The following is a 16,458-nucleotide window of genomic DNA, read 5'->3' on the forward strand; positions in this document are numbered from 1 at the left end:
AAAAGTTGGTTTCTTTTGTGAGCTTGGGGTCCTTCTTGGGATTTGATAATACACTTTCATCATTACTGGCCTGAACCTCAGAAAACAATCATATCAATTTTATTTTCTGGATTTTTTTCGTTGTCACTTCAAACAATATTTATTTGATGTGATGATCTGGCTGACTGGGGGTGTGGGGCTGAATAATCTTGCAAACGTGTTTTATTTCTACATCAACATTTGTAGTCAGCAGCACTGGCGCACAGTTTGCGACGTCACTGAGCAGAATGTTGTGTGGATCTGTGTGACTTCTGACAGGATGACATGGGCCACGTCACTAGTTATTTATTTATTTTTGTTTTGCATGATGTTATGAAGGAAGGCTCAGGGTTTAAGGGCTCATCTGATTAGAATGAGAATAAGCAGTCATCTAATCATTCACAGAGTTCTCCTTTTATTCTCAAATCAATAAAGGAAAGAAGGAAAGATACGCATTGACTGCCAATGCTGAAAGAAAATAGAGATTTAAGTTACTCATTACCTTAAACAATATATAAAATCAAAAACCCAAACAGAACCTCACCGCTGCTGCCACCCCGTGTGGGAGTGAAGAAAGAGTGAGCCAAAAGTAAATGCCGTCCTTATATAACATGTGACAGGTGAGTGCAATTAAGGACAAGCACTACACCCAATCAAAGGTGAGAGAACTAAACAAGGTGCATCTGGTGAAGTGAGTGAGTGTGCTAGGATGTGCTAAAATATGGGTCTTCACAACACATGACATTAAACGAATTAAATAGAAAGTAACTGAATAGACCAGCTGGTAATACCTGTTGTTTCCAAACACATCACCTAAGCTGACCACAATGAATAGTAGCCATGACTACTGTTCAAACAGGCAAACTAGTATTGCTGGTTATGGAGAAGCTTCAGATCTGAAAAGTTAAGGCCTTAAAGCTGCATTCTTTATAATAGCCAACAGGGGGTGGCTCCTCTGGTTGCTAACAGAAGTCTGATTTTATGAGTAAATTAAGCTTTCCTGGTGGATTTCTGGCAGAGGTGGGACCAAGTCATTGTCTTGCAAATCTCAAGTAAGTCTCAAGTCTTTACCCTCAAGTCACAAGTTAAGTCTCAAGTAATGTCAGGCAAGTCAGAGTCAAGTCTCAAGTCACTGGTGTAAAAGTCCGAGTAAAGTCACAAGTCTGAAACTTTGAATTTCAAGTCCTTTCGAGTCTTTAAAAAAATAAATAAATAAATAAAATGTTGCAGTTATGCTAAATGTAAATATTAGACCATGTGATTTTTAAATCTCTGTTTTTCTCAACACATGACGGAATAGTGATCTTAGAAAATATACACAAATTGTGAAATTGCACCTCTATAAAATGCAGCTCAATTACACTTGGCTCCAAGAATAATTTTCACCAACAATTCTGAGATAAGCTGCATGTTATTCTTGGATGCGCTTGTAGGACCGGCTTTAAAATAGCATGACAAAAATATTATACACATTCAAACCAAACAGTATCATCAACGTAGCTTCAACTGTCGGACAAAGTTGGAAGTTGTTCCATCTCTGTCTGTGATTACATGTTTTGCATATTGCATTTCATTTTTTGTTGACTACTTCATAGTTTATGTACTTGAAAAAAATAACTCCTTGCAGCATTTTTGAGCGTTTTTTTTTTCTTAAAAAAAATCTGGTTAATTTGATTGGCTTGCTACAGCTCCCGCACACATACGTACGGAGTGTGGTTTGAATAAACGAATGAATGAATTGAATTAATGGTGCACACTTTCTATATAATATGCGTGTTAAATTTTAGATTTGGGGAGAAATATCAAGTCTTTTCAAACCGGTTCAAGTCCAATTCAAGTCCCCGGTCATTGGTGTAAAAGTCCAAGTCAAGTCACAAGTCTTAGAACATTTTTTCAAGTCAAATCTAAAGTCATAACATTAATGACTCGAGTCCAAGTCACGTGACTCGAGTCCACACCTCTGATTTCTGGTGTCGGTCTCTAGTTTCAAACACTATAAAGACATCAAGTGAAGTTAGATTTTGTTCCCTTTAAGCCTAACCTATTTTCACTGAATGAGTTGCTGCTTTTCTCTATTTTTTTAAGTACAGATTACAGATTATAGAGATTTACTGGGAAAAACAAGCCTGTTACTGGAAACAAGCATTGTTTACTACCCTGTTTCACACTTTGAAACAGCCTTAGCAATTTCACACACCGCTCAAATCTGCAGGACAGTGGTAATATCTGACACTAAAATCACAAATCTTTCCCGAAAGCGCAGACTTGGTAGCAGGGTGCGGCGAGATGTTTGTGTTATTTCTCCCCCAGAGAGTAAAAAGCGAGCGTTTGTGCAACTCGCAGAGGAGCTCCTCCCCATAAATCAGCAGACGAATACAGAAGGCGCACTGGCGCACGCCCACCACCGCTCAGATTGCGGATTTATGATAAAGGTTGCCATTTACGGACTCGCTGTCCGTCGTTTATGACTGTTTTTGTTAATATGCGTGGGTGGATTTCAGTCTTCTCCCACTTGTTTGTGTTTAGAAATAATTACGAGGAAATTATTCGCATAAATCATTCCGATGTACTGAAACACAATCCATTCAGTCTCCCTTCAAAATAAAGTGCCAAACTGATTTGTTTGCTCGCTTTTCCCACTATTTACCACGCTAGAAGGCGTTTTCATGACATCGGGGGAAAATGCAACATAACATCAACAGTTAGGTTGTAAGTGGAAGTGGAAATTCTCGATTTAGCAACTGAAAAATATTCCCCGAAATGAAGGAGGGGTCAGCGGGGCAGATCCGAGCACCGCCCCGGGTCGAGACGGTGAACTTTGTCACAAATTTGACTGAGCAGCACAGTGTGCGCCTCCTCTGCCTCTCCCCACTTATTCTTTCAGCGCTCTGCAAAATGTACATCTGCTTCAGCGTCTTGGCCGGACTGGCACTTCTCTGTTTCTTTTACATCAGCGCGTTTTGTCCCTACTTTGGCGAAGATTTCGCGTACATCCTAAAGAGCATTAAATGTGGCATCAGACTAACCAAATACAAGAAAATCAAGCCCTTTTACAGCATATTGGACTGCTTCTTGGATGCAGCGAAGAGGCACCCCAAAAGGATCTTTGTACACTTCGAAGGTCGCTCGTACACTTATGGCGAAGTGGACAAACAGAGCAACAAGGTGGCCCGAGCCCTGCAGGCTGAAGCCCGGCTGAAGGAGGGGGAGACGGTGGCCCTGTTCCTTGCGAACGAGCCCAGCTTCATTTGGACTTGGCTCGGTTTGGCGAAGCTGGGCTGCCCGGCTGCCCTGCTCAACTTCAACATCAGATCCAAGTCCCTGTTGCACTGCTTCTCCTGCTGCGGGGCCAAAGTGATCATCGCCTCCTCAGGTGAGATACAGCGAGAAATAAATTATTGCGTCGGACCAGAGGAGGCTCTCGTTATTTGACGCGTCTCCCACAGGACTGCGAAGTTCAAAGTTCGACAGCAAGTGAGAGATAACTCTTCATGCTCGGCTTTTGTGCAAGTACGGAAAGTATCCTCAGATATTATATTATTAATTCTTCTTGTAAAATGATTTTGACCACGCAATTCATTGCAGAAGAGAAACGTGGGTCTCCAGCGTTTTACCCAACAGGGAATAAAAATCCTAAATTAAACCCTTTTACGCATCAAAGATGTTAAAATAAAGAGTTTATAAACAACAGTTTATATTAATTCTATAAATGAATGCAAACAGATACTGCTCAGTGCAGATTTTGCAGGCTACTTGACAATATAATTCACCCCGTCACATCTGTCCTGCCACTTTCCTCGTGTCTTATATTTATAGTAAGCTTTATTCCGCACTGCATCGCAGATGGATAAATGCACTGATTGTTCTGACAGCTGTATTTAGTTTGCAGGTAATGATTGTTGAATAATGCAATAATGAGATCAGATCATAACGTGGTCTATAAATGCTGGAAGGACTAGACTGACTAGATTCTGACTCACACTCTTAAGATTAGATACAGTGCAGTGTTGGCCCTTTTCCATCATCTGTTAGTGATGAACGATAATGCAAAACAAAAGTGCACTTATTCAGATGATCGCAGTTTTATTGGCACGGTGAACCTGCGTCAGGGACTCTCTCCCTGTTTTTTTTTTTGTCTGTAAATTAAACTAGAAGGCATGGATGATAATAATAAAAATAAATTGCTTTGCACCACCTGCCACATGAATGCTGTACTTCCAGCTTAATTATAAAAACCTCCAGCTAGAAACTCAGTGCTTCCACAAAGGAAAAACTGAGCTAGTCGGTCTTTGAGTAAATTGCGACATAAACCTAAACGTTTGTTTGAGATCAGTCCCAATCAATAACCTCTGCTTAAAGGTTATTATTGATCAGCTTTAGTCGCGGCCAAAAGTTAGACGTTAGGATAAACTTAAATAGATTAAAAAAAAAGTGCAGGAAGTGCATTTTTGCTGGATCGATTAATTGCTATTCTATATCTGCATATATGGAGGGGATACGATCTTGATTAATCAGAATCAGAATCAGAATACTTTATTCATCCCGAGGGAAATTAGGGGTTACAGCAGGCAGCACGCTAATGGCGCATGCGCACTCACAAAGGAACCTTCTGACCAACTTTACACAAACATCACATTGGGCAGACATGTCAGAAGGTAGGCTGATAGGAAAAAAACAACGAAAATACACTACATGAGGTAAGAGGAGGAGAAAAAAAACTCCACTCAGACTGAGCTCCTAGTGGGAGAACAGTTTGATAAAAGAAAAAACACCTCAGCACAAAAGCACATGACTATGCAGTTTTGAACGGATGAACATTTGCAAAAAGGAAAACGAATACTTCACATATGAGCAGAAATGATTAAAGAACAAGGGGGCTCTTTATGCTCCACACTGAAGAGCAACTTCATCGGAAGAACAATCTCAGCTTGCAAACGTGTTTCTTTGCGTTCTCATTATAGAACTTAAAAGGCCTTTACTAAGAAATGCATGCATGAGAGCTGAACTTCCCACCCCAGTGGGATCAGGGATACATGATACAGGCCCACATGTGTAGGTGCACATGTGCCACATTTGGCAACACAGCGCTATGACGGGCTGTGTTGAGCTGAAAGCTACTGTCTAATTGTAGAGCTGCAGGATGCTGTGGAGGAGGTCCTGCCGACGCTGAGGGAGCGGGGTATCAGCGTGTACCTCATGTCGGACAGCTGCAGTGTGCAGGGCATCACCGCTTTGTCTGACAAGATCTCCAAGGCCTCAGATCAGCCACTGTCCCGGGACCTCAGGGCCAACATCCATATCAGGAGCACCGCTCTCTACATCTACACATCTGGGACCACAGGTAACAACAGCAAACTGCTCTGAAACAAACGCTGGCACGCAAAATAAGATTGCAATGATAACAGTCAAGCTTATGAGGTGCATCAAGCTTCAAACACTAGATCTGTGCTCAGCCACACCTTCTGTTCTTGGAGAGGGGTGTTAATTGAACGTGGTCATCTGTGGGCAATAACATTTGCTGAAAGGCAAAAAGCAAACACACTCACAGCTTCCTAACTGATAAAAAGTGAACCCTGGGGTTTTCTTGTTACAGGATTTTTTTTTCCCTCACTCTGCATTGTTTTCACAGTTTACTAGCCAGTAGTTTTATTCTTTCCTGCCTTTATTGGCACACTGCAGAATGTCTTGGCACAGTACCAGTGTTAGTGACAGATTGTGTGTCTTACACATCTTACACATGCCTGATTTAGACAAACTGTGAATGCTCTCACTACTTCATAGCACTAACACAAGTGAAAACATAAACACTGAACCTTTAAGTCCTGGTTGTGTGAAGCCTGCACACATGTTTAATTGTGGTAATTAAATTTGATCAGACTAATGGGTGAGGGGGGAAAAAATCTGCACAATTGTTCTTTCTGATGCAGGCTTGCTGATCTTCGCTCCATCAAGGCGCATTACAGGGATGTGCCTAAATTAAATGCTGTATGTCCCACAGAGCTTTTTCAGATAAGAGTAGTACATGATGCAAGCTGGAACATCTGTTATTCACCGTCATTTTAAATGGTATACTAGTTTTAGCTGGTGGAAAATAGGCTTAAATCAAAATTTAGTCCCAGTTGAGTCCTTAAGACGGTCTTTTACAACGATGTGCTGAACAAGCTTGGATCTGCAGAAAACCTGATGGATGTATAAGTCCACTCTTTAGCAACTTCTGTTACCTTTATTGCCTTATATTCATTCTTTTAAAAGATACAATTATCGTAAAGGTGAACACCACTCTATAGACTCTATAAACCTGCTGTGCCTCAGGTAGTAGAGTGGGTCATCTACCAACCAGGAGCTGGTGGTCTGAACCCAAGTTTCTCCTGATGCATTCAGTGGAGTATGCATGTTAGAAAAAAGCACTGTATTAATGTGTGTGTGATTGGGTGAATGAGATCTGTGGCAGGAAGCACTCTGAGTGCTAAACTTGAGTTAAAAGGCGTGGTCTCAGGAGTTTGAAAAAAAGAAGGCAACTGGACGTCTTTAAGTTTTTTGTATGTTTTTTGTTGTTGTTGTTTTTTTTTTTAAGCTGAATTGTAAGCTGCTAATAGTTGGCTTCACAAGCCAAACCTGCTGTTCCGTGATGGTCATTCACAGTGGACATAGATGTCCTCCTTCACTCCTCGCTCGCGCTGTTTTCTCAGTCCAGAGTGACCTTTATCCTTTACGTGTAGCTCCTTAGACTGATAACCTATGCAGATATGCCGAAAGGCGTGGTACAAGTCCATTTACCATAACTTTAAGAAGAAGTAGAGTCATTTTCTCCTCGACTTCAATACACCTTTTTTTCAGTGTTTCCATTTAAACAAAATGTGGCTTCGGCACAGCATGGATAAAAACAGAAGAATCATTCACCTGATCGATTATTTAGTTTTCACCATTTAGAGTTATCTGCACCAGTTCATTATGAAAAATTCAGCATCTATAGCTGCTGAGAGTCCATTATATTCACCATCTACTTGGGACTGTTTGTTGCTGAGAAGATTAAATGTTGCTTTGTGCAGTCATTAGAAGATTCAGGATCAATGAATGAACCACAGTGAAGTGCATCATACTACTTTGTTCCTCTTTAATTCAAAAGCACAATCTGTTATTCTTTTCCCTGGGAAGGTTTGCCTAAAGCAGCCATTGTCACACATGAGAGGGTGTGGGCCGCCTCCTTCCTCCAGTCGATATGTGGAGTCACAGCAGAGGACATCTTCTACATCAATCTGCCTCTCTATCACAGCGCCGGCTTCTTGATCGGAATGACTGGAGCCATCGAGAGAGGTAATGATCCTCTTAATCCTCTCAAGAGTACAAGAGCAAAAGCATCTGCACGCCTGGGTCAGGAGCTTAAGCGGTTAAGGAAGATAAAGGTTGTGTAATATGATTTGACTTGCAGGTATTACCATAGTCCTGAAGAGAAAGTTCTCTGCCTCTCAGTTCTGGGATGATTGCAAGAAGTATGACATCACGGTGATGCAGCACATCGGTGAAACGTTGCGCTATCTCTGCAACACGCCCAAGGTAAGAGGAAACCTAATCAGTCTGCAACTACGTCAGTCAGCCGCCGTCCTAATGGTGGAATATCTCCGTGTCCATCCCGCTCTTGGCAGAAAGACGATGAGAAGAACCACAAAGTGAGAATTGCAATCGGCAACGGTGTCCGAACGGACGTTTGGTCCGAGTTTCTTCATCGCTTTGGAGACATTAAAGTTAGAGAGCTGTACGCTGCCACAGAGGGAAACATCGGCTTCATCAACTACACGTCCAAGATCGGCGCAGTCGGACGAGTCAACTTTGTGCACCGGGTAGGAAAAGGAAGCAAGTCGCATGTTTTCACAGTGTGGTGCAATGTCTGCGTTAATATCTGGAGCTTACATTGGTCGACCACATTTAAATTAAATTGGAGCAAAATGTCATCAACAGCTACAGGAGTGAGTTGAATTTGAAAATAAACACCCACACATGCATTCTTGGATACAAAATGATGAACGGGCAAAGGGCGACTACATTTAAAGTTGTGGTGGCCGTTTGATTGGACAAACAGTGCATACAGATATTTTAAGCAAAACTTGACTGTGTTTGTCCCCCATGAAGAAGAGTCTCAGACTCTCTGTACACACAAATGATGAAGGCCATTATGTGTACAGTGTTTTTAAATGATCAGATCATTCAAATCACTTCTCTTGGCTAAGCACTTTACATTCTAAAACTTTATCTGTTAAAAATCACCCTCATTTCTTGGCGCAATCACTTACCTGGACCTCAGATAGAGATAGGCCTTGTACTATGAAGCAAGATCAGCATACACAGGACATATCTGACTTTATCTCATAACCTGTTCCAGAGCAGATTTGGTTTATAGTGTAAGTCAGAGTGGTGATGTAACCCTGTAATAAGTGAACCAACTTTGCAATACTTAGAAAAGTTACATGGATAAGCCTAAATCCTATTTTTTTTATCAAATCCTGAAACAAGCATGTTGATGTTTGTGCGTCCTCACAGAGTTGCTGCCATGCTGGCTGTTCCACTACTTTTAAAAATTTTAACTGGTGGGTTTTCTTTCCTTCTTCCTTTTCCAGTTTTTCTTCCCCTACACTTTGATCAAGTTTGACATTGAGAAGGAGGAACCTGTCAGGGACTCGCAGGGTCTGTGCATCCAAGCAGCCGTAGGTGAGTCTGTAAAGAGAAATCGGGTTCAATTTAAAGGAGTTTTAGTTTGATAGAAGTGAAATTAAAAAGGAGTTTTGATTTATTTTGTTTCCTGATGTCTCTACCAGGTGAAACGGGACTTTTAGTGGGAAGGGTAACAAAGAGGTCCCCCTTTGTTGGCTACGCTGGTAACAAGGAGCAGACGGAGAAGAAGCGGCTTCGAGACGTCCTGAAAAAGGGCGACCTGTACTTCAACACCGGCGATTTGCTTCGGTTCGACAAAGAGAACTTTGTGTACTTTCAAGATCGAGTCGGCGACACTTTCAGGCAAGTTGTGACTCATTTTTGTGTTGACCTGTCGCTTTGTTTTTGTGGTTCTGCCCAGATGATCGAGTCTAGACTGAGTCACCGTTTGGTCTGGTTTAGTTCTCAGCTATTAAAAGTATAAAAATATGCAATTAACAGCTGGTTAGAATAGTGTGTGTGAAAATGGCTTTTTTTCTTTTGTGCAGGTGTTTACTTGCAGATCAGGTTCAAACTGTGCTGCAGAAATTGTTCATTGGAGTCTTTTCGTGTTTTTTGTTTCAGGTGGAAAGGAGAGAATGTCGCCACATCGGAGGTTGCAGACATTCTCACAATGGTTCACTGCATATTAGAGGCGAATGTTTACGGTGTGAAAGTTGAAGGTAAACGCACTCGGGTCATAAATATTAAAACCTTACAGAGCTGTCTGCACTTTGCATTTCATATTTCTCTCATTTTTCAATCAAGGTCATGAAGGGCGAGTCGGCATGGCAGCTCTCACTTTGGAAGAAGGACAAAAGTTCGACTGCTCGGCCACGTACACGCAGGTCGTCAACTACCTCCCAGCTTACGCGAGACCCAGATTCATCAGGATTCAGGTAATAAATATAAATAAATAATACATGCACATCCAGACCAGACGGGCCGCTATGGCTTAAAGATATTGTTTTAATTTGTGGTCTGATTCTGCTGTACTCACGGAGTTCATCCTTTCCACCTTTAATTAGTGCATGCTCAAAGGCTAAACGTGCTAAACGCTTGGTGTCTGAAATCCAGATGGCTGAAGCGGTGTGTGGATCAGAGTCTGAGCCCGAGTTTTTACTGTGTAAGATTACCAATAATGCAGATCAGAAATCAGATGTGTCATTGGGTCCCAATGTTGTTTTTTCTAGACAAATATTAAGGATTTCAGATTTTTCCTTTGAACCAAACAGGAAGGCAGTGCAGTGATGTAACCCTAACACTTCCTTCAGGGTTAGGGACAGCTGCAAGAAATGCTGACTCTGGCAACATATTTTCATGACTTGGTAAAACCGTAGAGGATGTGCCCTCCAGATAAAATTATTGGAGATGATTAAAAAGAAAGTTCCCAAGAAAGTGCAGTACAGGACCGTTCTACAGCTACTTTAACTATGAAATATTTGGATTTATGTACCAAGGAAATTACTCTAATATACCTTTTACCCCCAAAACTGCCTTAATTTATTGTGGCATAGATTCAACAAGGTGAAACATTTGTCAGGAACTTTGCTCCATGTTGACCTGACAGCATCACACAGCTGCTGCTCCCGTTCCACCACATCTCAAACACACTACTCAATTGAGATCTGGTGACTGTGGAGGCTATCTGAGTACAGTGAACTCACTGTCACGTTCAGGAAACCGATTGAGATCATATGAGCTTCATGGCATGGTGCGTTATCCTGCTGGAAGAAGCCATCAGAAGATGCATACACTGCGGTCATACAGGGATGGACATTAGAAACAATGCTCACATAGGCTGTGGTGTTTAAACGATGCTCAGTTGATACTAAGGGTCCCAAAGTGAGCCAAGAAAATATCCCCCACTCTATTACACCAAAACTATCCTTAACTGTTGAGCCAACGCATGAAGGAGCAATGATTACATGCTCTTTCCACCAAAATTGTGACCCTACCATCTGACTGTTGCAGCAGAATAAGACGCTCGTTAGACCAGAAGATGTTTTTCCCAATCTTCTAAGTGAACTTTGATCTGTCAGTGTGAATTATAGCTTCAGTTTCCCGTTTTTGACTGATAGAAGCACCGGCATGTTCTTATCTCTTATCTCTTTTGAGTTAATGTTGCCGTCCTCTAATAATAACTGTGTAATATTGCTTTGCAGTTTGTAGCTGATATCTGATCTGATTGACAGCATTGTTATTGGCGGTTTATCTTAATTAGGTTTTGGTTTTCTTTGCTTTTTGTTCTACACTAAAGCTTGACACAAAAACATCTTTCAAACTGTGTTTTGCAGCCCTGCCTGGAGATGACGGGAACCTTCAAGATGAAGAAAGTGAAGTTGGTGGAGGAAGGATTCAACCCAGCTCACATCAAAGATCCTCTATACTTCCTGGATCCTGAAAAAAAGACTTATGTGCCCTTGACCGAAGAAATCTACAGAGCAGTCGTCTCGAAGGAAGTCAAACTCTAACACAGAAGCTAAAGTAGTCACTGCTGAGCCACTTTGTTTGCAAAGAAATAACAATAATGGATCTTAACAGATACTAATCTCAGGGACGGACTCGGAAACGTCAAGTCACGTTTGGAGAGATGGTTTTCATCTTTAGCACAGCTACCTTCACCTCTTACAGTGACACTATGTGATACAGAGAGTATGTGCTACTCACTGTGTTCTTAATTCGTTAATTAATTCTTTGGACAGTTAACCATAACATGCACATTTTACTGTAATCGCCTTTGTTTTTACATTGGACTGAAGCTCTTTTAATCCATTCCGATATCAGAGTCTGGATATTGACTTTTCAACATCTACTGTATCTCTTATGTAGGGATTTGTTGTTACCTAACTGGACTTTTGTACAGAGGTAAAAGCAGACACTGCGTTATCTGTTTGTGTACTGATGACACACACTGTAAATTAACAGTTTTATTGCATAACACTGCCCTGAAGTGCTGAAGTGTTAATGTAGCAGCTGCCGTTGTGCCCTTATAACCACATATGTGCACAATAAGGGGGAGACGATGTGAAAGCACCACATTTGCTGTTTATGATGGATCCAGAAAGCTGACTGAATGAGGAGACCAAACGTTCACTCCATCCTGACTGCAGCTAAACTGCTGCAGGAAAAAAAACCCTGCCATCTCCACAGCTCCATCACTCAGGCCTTCAGAGTAATATTCAGTTCAAGTTGAATTTATATAGAGCCAAATCACAACAGTTGAGTCAAAGCGCTCCATTTTTGTAAGGTAAAGACATGCTGTGGAAGAGATTATTAACAACTAATGATTAAATGCAGAGAGGTGTATAAAACACAGTGAGGGGAAAAGAAGGTGAATGAACACTCATTGCATCATGGATAGCCTCGAGCAGCCTGGGCCTATTGCAGTGTAGACAGGATTCTGGGTCACCTGATCCAGCGCCAACGATCTACATTATCACAAAGTAAAGTTTAATCAAATGTTAAAAGGAGAGATTGTGTCTGTCTGATGAATCCAAACTTGGAGCTGGTTCCACAGAAGAGGAGCCTGGAAGCTGAAGGGGCTGCTTTTCTACTTTTAAATATGATAAGAACAACAACTGAGGCCGCAGTCTGAGTGAACTGCTGTAGAGTGGTGGGTATGGTATTATGGGGTCTTTAAGATAAAATGGCGCCTGATTATTAAAGACCTTGTATGTGAAAGGAATGGATTATGAATTCAGTTTGACAACCTACTTTGAGTTTACTAAACAGCATTCAAACTCACAGCACACAGATTCTCGATCTTATGAGTCGAATTCCAAAAATACTCTGATCAACAGCACTTGTCACTGGATTCCTGATAAAACCCTCATAATGCAATAAGGCAGTGGTGGGATGGTGCTATGAGTGTACATAATCTAGAAAAGGATAAATATAGCCAAAGTGTCCTTGAAGAAAACCTAGGCTGGGGAAGATGGTAAACAGATGCTTCCTGTCAAATAGGAGACGAGAAGTTCCTCAAATCCAGCAGTCCAAAGGCTGCAGATGTGCTCAGTGTTAAATGCTGCTTAAAGGGTTTCTACAAATCATTTAGTAAACATGCAAACATTTCTAGGAACACGTTTTGACTTGCCTTCTTATTGATTTTTTTCCTGATATGCAAAAATCCAGAAAATCCAGTACAGGGAGTTAAGCTCGCTGTGTGAACAGTAACCCACCCCAACGTCTCACTACATTTACAGATGGAACATTTTAGCAGGCAGGCGCAGAAAACTCAAAACTGAGCAATAAATTATTTCAAAAAACAGCCGCCAACTCCTGAACCCTCGCGGGAATCATCTCGGATCCATTTGGCAGAAAATAAACTGGTGTTGCTGTGTCGCTATCTAAAAAGACGTGGGAAACAACACAACAGTGGAATCTGGGCAGCGTTTACTTTATAAATGAATTTATTTAGTAATACAGTGGTATACTTAGAAATGTGTTGCAAAGGAAAACAAATGAAAGTAAAATCAAAATAAATAAAAAGAATGTCAGCCACACGGGGAAAAAAACCAAAAAACTAGTGTCGGGTTGAAGCAGTGTCGTCATATCAAAAGAAAAATAGTACTGATGTGCCATAATAAATTGTCTTAGTACAAAAATACATTTCAGGGCACACAATACAGCATCCAGTATCACAAAGAAAGGAAGGGACCACTCTTCACAGCAGCCCCCCTCAAATACGTCTTTTAAAATCATTTAAACCGAGCACTTCTCTATTTTGTAAATAAGAATAAAAAGTTTTCTGACAGTTAAAAATGCCTTAAGTAGTGTGTATGTTTGTAATGTGTGTACGTGTTTGTATACGTTGGTAGAAAAGTCGGACTTATTACTGCTTATGTCAGTTCCAAGGCTCAGGGGTATAACCAGAATACAAACATAACCAATGTAACCGCTTTCTCTTTTTTAAACAAACGTTTTCTCTTTTATACAAAATAACAAAGATGTACAAAAGTTCATTTACAGAGAACCAAGGCCATATGCTAGCATTATGTACAGCCACAACTTAAACATCTTCTAGCTTGTTGTTTTGTTTTTTTGTATTTCCTCAGACTTCATATGCATAGCAGTAAAAGAAAGCATACCTTTTTCACCAGTCTCAATTATTCTCGTGTGCTAAATTCGAGTTCACCGTTTTTAGGAGAAAATGCAGAGACAACGACGACAACTTCTTTTTCTTCTTCTTCTGCTTCTTCCGTAGTGATCGCTACAACTGAAGGAACCGATGTTTTAAAGTTTCACTGAAAAGTTAATATGCAGATAAGGCATCACTGCTTGCAGTGTACGATGGGATTTCTCATGTGTTGAACTTAGTAGTAGCAGGCTTCTGAACCTGAGTCATAGCACATGCATAGATCTCTAGACAGCAGGAGTTTGTAAAATCAAGTCAGTATATTTATCTACGGTAAAACATTTCTACAAAAAACACGTTTGAAACAGAGAGAACCCCGCTGGACGAGCGGGTGTCTGATACTAATACTTAACCTTCATTCTTCATTAGTTTTTTTTTTTGTTTAAATCTCGATGATGCCTACGTCTTCATGAGTCACGCTGAGCAATTTCTCAAGTCCTCAGAGATCCATCATGAGTGAAACGCATGACCACAGAACTCACAAACAAAAGTTTTGCATATACAAACTTTGCTGTTTGTGAGTTGTTGTTTTATTTTTGTTTTTATTTTTACAGTATGCAAAAATCAAACTGCAATATTAAACAAGTTTTCAAAATTATCCTCTTTTGTTTTGTTTTTACCTCCTCCACCGCTCTGAACCTTTACAAAATTAGCTAAAAATGTCAAAATGTGATTATTCAGTCTGTGGCACTGGTCATGCATTCCAACTCCAGTTCCTTTTGTTTAAATAACGTTTTCATCTTTATTTTTTGCAAGCCTTGTAAGCACCAAACCAAAAAAAAGAAAGAAAGAAAAGAAAGGAGGAGTACAGCCTTGGGGATGCTGGACTCTGACTCTCCTTGTGTGTGTTTTTTTAAGTTTTTTTAAATTTTGGGCACAGTAAACAACGTGAGTTTGAGTTCATACTTCATCAAGCATTTTGCACCGTGGAGTGGGCACGGCAGGGGAGACTCGGGTCCCCTGGTTTATCACATTCAGTAACAGGCCAGCTGTTGCCCTCTTCAGAAGTGGTCAATGAGCACAGACACACAGTTTGCACCCACCAGGTAGTTTGGGTCTCCAGGGAGAGATTTGTTCTGCCAAGTTTTGGGATCACCTGCGGGGAACAAGAGACGTGACGTCAGCTGATGGAGAGCAGCTTTAAAATACAGAAAACTGAAACTGAAGGTACTCGAAACACGCGATTTAATAAAAATGCAAAGGCTGGTGATTTCAAATGATAGTGCACAAATTAATGAAGGGTGTTTCATGAATTTATGTTCCTCAGATGAGTGCATGTAATTAAGTAGTACTTAATTTAATGAATTTCAACATACTTATTCCACACATGAATTTAGAAGCAACCAAACTAGCAGGACTTCAGTTGAAAGGTCATGTACACCTGGCTGGCCTTTGTAAAAGCATTCAGCGCCAAGTTAGTGTCTACGTGCTGCCTCGTGATCTGATTTGATTTGAAAAGTGATTTGATTTGATTTGAAGTCCTTACTGTCATTTTTAAATCAAAAAATAATTACTTTAGTAATAAGAAAAGTTTACTAAAAGCAAGAACCCTGAGTGTGTGTCTAAATATACACCGACTGGCCACTTCATTAGGTGCACCTGTTCAACTGCTCAGTGAGGGGCTGGTCTGGGCATTTTGCAAAATCGCTGACCAAAATCTCATATCCCGATATAAGACTTCTATCGTCCCGATAACGATATAAATCACAAAAATGTAACATTTTCTGTAAATTCTGTGAATCTCGGGCAGCTCGACTTGCATGAAATGTTTCCAGCTGCGCGTCATGTAGCTGGAGTCGAGTGTTTTAACAGATGCATGAAACTATACATTTTTAGACATAAGTTGTAACGGCCGCCGTTTTCTTTGTGAGTATTTATTACACGGCGTGCTGCGGGGAAAAGCCTTTTCTAATGTTTGAGTCTAAGGTTTATTTTTTAGCACCTGGCGGCTCTTTTTTACTTCTCATTCGTAAATAATCTGCTCTTTCACGTGATTCAGTTTATTTTGAAAAGTCTCAACAGGATCTTGAGCTTTATTGTGAAAGGTTTATGTGGAACATAAACAAGCGGACACACGAAGGTGTTACCGTCGCTGTTGCTAACGACAACGCATAAAAACAGGCGCTTGTCCATCAGTAGTATGGTTATATTACATATAAGAGAAAGAGAGAACTTTAAGAAATTAATATAACCACTACAGTGACCATCAAAATAATGAAAAAATATTGCCGTAGAGTTTATTTTGCGACACCACGAAACAAACGATAGCGTAAAATGAAACGATAGACGTTTTTATATCATCATCCGATATATTTCAATATATCGAACAGCCCTACTTCTCAATAGATTATACTTAAACACAAGATCTCCCAAGCACTTACCTTATACCTTGATTATAAAACATTACCCTATTTCCTACATCTTGACTCACATCTGAATTTAAGTACAGTCACAGTATAGATGATAGGATACTCATGTAAAGGTTTCTGAAACTAGATCAGTTAACATGCCTATAAATTTCTTTCATTTCATAAAACATCTTTTTACTGGTCACAACACTTATCTGGCATGCAAAACATCACAAACTGTGACATTAAACATAAAAATTCAGCAAATGA

General features: G+C 40.5%; 2 protein-coding genes across 18 annotated transcripts in view; one reads left to right on the forward strand and one right to left on the reverse strand.

Annotated features, from left to right (window-relative positions):
• The first annotated feature begins 2,763 nt into the window (after positions 1 to 2,763).
• slc27a2 (solute carrier family 27 member 2) lies at positions 2,764 to 11,646 on the forward strand. Its single transcript, XM_026175621.2, has 10 exons — positions 2,764 to 3,391; positions 5,150 to 5,359; positions 7,174 to 7,332; positions 7,448 to 7,572; positions 7,662 to 7,856; positions 8,631 to 8,721; positions 8,829 to 9,027; positions 9,289 to 9,386; positions 9,472 to 9,602; positions 11,001 to 11,646. Exons 1-10 carry the CDS (start codon positions 2,779 to 2,781, stop codon positions 11,175 to 11,177), a joined length of 1,998 nt encoding a protein of 665 aa, XP_026031406.2. The 5' UTR covers positions 2,764 to 2,778; the 3' UTR covers positions 11,178 to 11,646.
• Positions 11,647 to 13,590: 1,944 nt separating this feature from the next.
• The window catches only part of tjp1b (tight junction protein 1b), a 70,041-nt gene continuing 67,173 nt past the window's right edge, over positions 13,591 to 16,458 (reverse strand). For all 17 annotated transcript variants that reach the window (XM_080304670.1, XM_080304672.1, XM_026175569.2 and 14 more), the window contains one exon: positions 13,591 to 14,936. In XM_080304670.1, coding sequence (XP_080160796.1) covers positions 14,842 to 14,936 — 95 coding nt within the window. In that variant the 3' untranslated portion in view covers positions 13,591 to 14,841. The remainder of the gene's footprint in view (positions 14,937 to 16,458) is intronic.

Source organism: Astatotilapia calliptera, chromosome 7, assembly GCF_964374335.1.
Source record: "Astatotilapia calliptera chromosome 7, fAstCal68.1, whole genome shotgun sequence".
In the NCBI taxonomy this organism is placed as follows: domain Eukaryota; kingdom Metazoa; phylum Chordata; class Actinopteri; order Cichliformes; family Cichlidae; genus Astatotilapia; species Astatotilapia calliptera.

Coding starts and splice junctions, on each gene's coding strand:
- slc27a2 (XM_026175621.2), top strand. CDS start 2,779: ATGAAGGAGGGGTCAGCGGGGCAGATCCGAGCACCGCCCCGGGTCGAG. Junction 5,360..7,173: donor CTACACATCTGGGACCACAG/GTAACAACAGCA, acceptor TTCCCTGGGAAG/GTTTGCCTAAAGCAGCCATT. Junction 7,333..7,447: donor GACTGGAGCCATCGAGAGAG/GTAATGATCCTC, acceptor TTTGACTTGCAG/GTATTACCATAGTCCTGAAG.